The 5,918-nt window shown below is 41.2% G+C and overlaps 1 protein-coding gene across 1 annotated transcript in view; it reads left to right on the forward strand.

Annotated features, from left to right (window-relative positions):
* Positions 1-674: 674 nt before the first annotated feature.
* The window catches only part of LOC122255850 (uncharacterized), a gene marked incomplete at its 5' end in the record, with an annotated part of 30,206 nt that continues 24,962 nt past the window's right edge, over positions 675-5,918 (forward strand). Inside the window, 2 exon segments of the mRNA XM_086537267.1 lie at positions 675-852; positions 2,206-2,356. Of these exon segments, the coding sequence (XP_086393393.1) occupies positions 675-852; positions 2,206-2,356 (329 nt within the window).

The following is a 5,918-nucleotide window of genomic DNA, read 5'->3' on the forward strand; positions in this document are numbered from 1 at the left end:
CACACACAAATACACACAAACACACACACACACACTCATAAAAAAAAAAAATTATCTCAAATCATCCTATATCAATGCGCTTCTCCATCCCATAAAACCGGTCTCATCACTCTTACAATTCACATCATTAGTAACGCCGAACGCAATCATCACATCACTTCACCGCTTCCCCGCTCGCTCGCTCCCTTGCCCTCTGATATGCATCTTTTCATGACGGGAAAATATATGCAGATTTAAAAAAAAAAAAAAAAAAAATCGTAATTCACTAGACAAAGGTCGGTTGATCAGACATGGCTACCAACATTTACGGGGGGGAATTTTCATGATTCATTGCGTTGGTTTTGACATGCACGAATTATGCATGACGCTCTTGGTGTTTCTGTAGATTCAACAAAACTGTGACAGGAGTTTTGCGCATCCTTATCAAACATGCCTTATCTATAATGAATGATATATACGCGTTGAACTTTCACAGTTTCTTTTACAATAACATTAATGATGATGATTAGTTAATATTAATTATCTCGCCACTAATATAATAATTATAATAGGAATCATGATAATAATAATAATTATTATTATTATTATTATTATTATATTAATAATAATTATTGGCACTAATATTAATTAATTATCAATTAATTACCACTAATATTGATTATCTTGCATTGCAGATCAAATTGAGCGGGTGTCTGTGCTTAGTCTGCGCCGTTCTCTGTGTGGTGGTAACTGTTACTACCACTGTGCTACATATGAACAGACTACAGACGTTGCAGGAGTGTGAATTCTTCCCACACTCGCAATCTTGCACATGCACGCCCTACACAGGTGTGCTGGATCCTACGCAAGATGGTAAGTCTATTGTCTGCGTTAGGAGTTTATGCTGTGGGTTTATTAATACGTTGCACGGTGGAAATGATAATGCTGTGTGATTCTGAGGTGAGAATACAAAGTGCATTGCTGGGATGGCACTATGTTGCAATTGTGTTATTCTGAGATATTAAGACTATGTGTAATTATATGATTAGGGATGCGATGTATAATAATGTGATGCTGAGGCAGCCTCCATAACCGTTGAGTTTCTCAAAAAAAAAAAAAAAAAAAAAAAAAAAAAAAAAAAAAAAAAATATATATATAAATAAATATATATATATATAAATATATATATATATATATATAACTATATATATATATATATAATATATATATATATATAATATATATATATATATAGAGAATATTATTAGACACTCATTTCCACACGACAGATGTTCCGTTGCTATATTTCTACTTCAGAAATATTCCAGTCGAATGATTTGATTGCGTTGTCAGCTGTCTCAGTCCTGACGTGCAAATGATCAGTAAAAAAATATATCCGACAGACAGCTAGCGTAAGATGAGTCAGCATACATAATCATGATGCTGGGAGTTATTTATTCATTATTCATAATCATGTTTCTGATGCCGAGTTGTAATTGGTGAAAATAGTATATGCATGTTCTGTATCTGTCAGCATATTTGATTAGGGATAAATATATGCATGTTCTGTATCTATCGGTGGGTTGCCGATGAAGAACGTATAAAAAAACGGAATATTGTAAATTGTTATATAGATAGAAAAGTATATCATTAATACATCTCTATTTAGGTGATCTTATGAGTAATGTTAGATAAAGGTAAGCGTGTATATTTTAGCATATTGACTTTAATTTATATAGATTATGTTACCGATATTACTAATTATTATCATAGTTACATTAGTATAACTCTTTAACTTACCGGTAGAACTTATTACTTATGCTTCCATTATTATTACTAATACCATTACTATTTCACATATGATTTATTATTTACAAAATTCTTATGACTAATCTTACTTACATTACTATAACTCATAATTTACTAATACAACTTATTACTTACGTAGTTCCTGTAACTTATTAGATATAGCTTCATACTTACACAATTCACATAACTTATTAAATATAATTCATTACGTACATAATTCACACAACTTATTAAATATAATTGATTACGTACACAATTCCCATACCATATCACTTCCACAACCCCTATAACAAATCCAACAAAAAACATCACTCACGAAATTCCTATAACCAAATCATACAAATCCATGACCATAACCATATAAGGCGTTCCTCCAGATGACATTAACCCCCCCCCCTCCCCTATTATTTCCCACAGTTCGCTACGTGTTTTCCCTGGTTAGCAACGGAATCAACTGTGACGTCATCCATGGGCCTCTTTACTCCTGCCTGCGCGCCCTCTTCGGTCTCTCGGTCATCGGAATACTCGTGTCCATCTTTTCCTGCATGCTCGTCTACCAGCTGTTGAGGTGAGTGTTGGGCAGGGGGGAGGGATTCGGAGGGGCAGGGGGGTGGAGGGATGGGGGGAGCTATTGGGGGGAGGGGTGGAGGGATGGGAGAGGGGTGGAGAGGGGAGGGGGGGTTGTTTTGTTTTGTTTTGTTTGTTAGATGGTGAGGTGAGTGTGTGTGTGGGGGGGGGGAGGGGGTTGTTTATCAGTTGTTGAGGTGAGTGCTATTTTTGTTTGTTTGTTTGTTTTGTTTATCAGTTGTTGAGGTGAGTGTGGGGGTTTTTGGTTTGTTTGTCAGATGTTGAGGTGAGTGTGGTTTTTTTAAGTGTGGAAGTTTTGGCATTTAGGGGTTGTTGTTGTGTGTGCGTGTGCGTGTGCGTGTGTGTGTTTGTCCGTGTGTCCGTGTGTCCGTGTATGCGTGCGAATCAAAGAGCAAGAGGAAGAGAAACACATAGAAAGAAAGGAAGACAGAAAGAAAGAAAGAAAGAGAAAGCGAGCGAGTCCTTCCCATCTCCACGTTTTCTTTTCACATGGAAAATCTCGTTTAGTGTCCCTCCCCCCTCCCCTCTCCTTTGTGTTCCCCTCATTCGGAATCATTCATGGCTATGTGTTCCCCCCGGTGCTCTAAGGGGAGGCGAGAATGAGGGAAGGGAAGGGAGAAGGGTGATAATCTTGTATTCAGGGTGTCGAGAGAAAGAGGGAAGGAGGGAGGAAGGAGGGAGGGAGGGAGAGAGGGACAGAGGGAGAGAGGGAGAGAGGGAGAGAGGGAGAGAGGGAGAGAGGGAGGGGAGAGGGAGGAGGGAGAGAGGGAGAGAAGGGAGAGAGGAGTGAGGGAGGTGGGGGGGAGGGAGGAAAGGGAGGAGGTAGAGAGAGAAGGAGGCTGGAGGGTAGAGAGAGAGAGAGAGAGAGAGAGAGAAAGAGAGGAGAGAGAGAGAGAGAGAGAGAGAGAGAGAGAGGAAGAGGAAGGGAGGGAGGGGAGAGAGAGAGAGAGAGAGAGAGAGAGAGAGAGAGAGAGAGAGAGAGAGAGAGAGAGAGAGAGAGAGAGAGAGAGAGAGAGAGAGAGAGAGAGAGAGAGAGAGAGAGAGAGAAATCTCTTGGGATAAAAGGATTGATTTTAATTTCACCTCATAATTTGATAAAAATATCAACCCTCGAATCTTTCTCTCTCTATCTATCTCTCTCTCTCTTTCTTTCTTTCTTTCTTTCTCTCATAAAAAATAGTCACTTATTGCAAAGAATGAAAATAGACTTTAAAAAGATAGATAATAATAATTATTGTTTTACGACATCAAAAAACGTAAAAGTAATAATCATATGGTATCAGGACACGCAGTTTTATTACGACAACTGCCTCAAGGCATGTTTGCACGGGGGGGGGGGGGGGGGGTGGGGGAGAAACGGTTCGGGGGGAACGGGGGGAGCGTGGGACGGAAGCACACAACGGGGGGATGCACTGGGGGGGGCACGGTACGAAACGGGGGGGGGGAGAACACGGGGGGGAGCAACGGGGGTGCCAACTGGGGGGGAGATGGATGGAGAGGGGGGAGGGGGTAGGAGGAGAGACGATCGCCAGCGAATGAGGGAGGGAGGGAGGAGAGAGAGAGGTGAGGGCAAGATGAGAGGTGAGGGGAGAGAGGGAGAAGGAGAGGTGATGGAGTAGAGGGAGAGGGAGAAAGAGAGGTCAAGGGGTGAGGGAGGAAAGATGAGTGGGGAGAGGGAGATGGAGAAGGAGAGGTGAGGTGAGGGGGGAGAGGGAGAGATGAGGGGAATGAAGAGGACGAGGAAGAGGAAGAGTGGAGAGGCGAAGGGGGGGGGGGTGGTGATGAGGTGTGGTGATGAATTGAAAAGGAGAGGTGGAAGGAGAGTGGGAGAGAAGGGTTGAGGAGAGGATTGAGGGGAACATGGGGAGAAGGAAAGGTGATGTGGAAAAAAGGGCGAGGAGAGGGAGAAGAAGAGAAGGAAAAAGGGAGGGGAGAAGGTGAGAGAGGGAAGAAAGAGAAGGAGATAGAGGTGAAGGGGGTCCGTGAAGGTGAGGAGATAGGAGGAAAGAGAAAGAGGGAAGGAAAGAGAAGGAGAGGTCTTTCCTCGAGGGGGCGGGGGGGGGGAGAGGGAGATGAGGAGAGAGGGAGGGGGGGGAGACGGGGAGAGAGAGGGAGAGGTGGGGGGGGTGGGCCGGGTGGGCTGGGGTGAAGGTGGGGGGGTTGGGGTTGGGGGGTGGGGGGGTGGGTGATGATTTATGCCTCAGCCAAAGAAGACCCTAGAGAAAGTAGAAAAGTAGAAGATCAAACAAGAGGGTTCTTGCTGGCGTCATTCTTACCTGTGTTTGTTGAAGAAGGATGATGTTGACGCTTAGCTTTGTTCTCTTGTTGCAGGGTTGTTTGTCGTATCATTTGTGCAAAGCGAGTGCACGGACTTGATGTTAATGATACGGGTTACCTTCACTAGGAGTTTTGTTGTTGTTGTTGTTGTCGTTATTGCTATTATTATTGTCGGTATCGTCTTCATTTTCATGATCATCATCTTTATCTTCATTTTTATGATATATTTATTTTTATCTTCATCATCATTATCATCACCATCACAATTATCATTTAATTATCATCATTATTATTATTATTATTATTATTATTATTATTATTATTATTATTACACCTCATACCAATATCAAACACCTTCGTACCCACCAAAAGCCTTGGCATTTCGAGAAACCAATACCAAAAAAGAATAGATTTTTTTTTTCCTCTTTCTAAAAATATTATTCCTCCTGTCCCTCCACGCTGACTAAACAACATCACGCCCATCATAATGATTATGCGACGAGCGAAACAGCAGACAGGCGTGATGCGTAATTTCTCATCAACATCATCATACAAACACGTTGGAAACAAGTGACAAGCGACGCTACTTTCGCGTAATCATAATACCCGCCTTGCCTGAGGGCTCGTAGGTTAGGGAATAGAAGAAAAAAAAGATAAATTAAGTGTTACGAAGACTCCAATTAATTAGCTAATTACACAGCTAAGTGGCTCATTAAAGGGGTGATTCACTTACACATAGAATGAAGCTTGGTAGACGATGATGGTTAAAGATAAGTTTGTGTTCGCGACGTGGAGAGAATCACAAAGATGGCGGCTGGTTTCGGCAACTCTTGTTTATTATTTTCTTGTTATTATATATTAATATAGTTATTCTTGTTGTCATTGCCGGTGTTGTTCTTCTCATTATTATCATTTTTGTTGTTATTATTCCCATTATTATTATTATTATTAAACAAGAAGCCCATTATTCTCTCTCATTCTTTCTCTTTCATATATCTGTACAAGAAAGTGTAGGACCTTTAGAATTCAATAGTTAACCAAATTTGTGGAGCATCGGGGGGGATTCTCATCAAAGTGAAGCGGTCACGCTTCATTCAAAGAACTGCAATCCCCGATATAAAAGAAAACAGGAATTTATAAAATTATTTGTTCTTTAGAAAATATTTTCATATTAGATTTATATCTATCTACTCGCTATATATTCTCTAAATCTCTCTCTCTCATCTACTCTCTCTCTCTCATCTCAAGGGTACGGGCTCTCGGAT

The sequence above is a fragment of the Penaeus japonicus genome, unplaced genomic scaffold (assembly GCF_977035675.1).
Source record: "Penaeus japonicus unplaced genomic scaffold, GWHDUDI00000001_assembly GWHDUDI00000005, whole genome shotgun sequence".
NCBI lineage: Eukaryota > Metazoa > Arthropoda > Malacostraca > Decapoda > Penaeidae > Penaeus > Penaeus japonicus.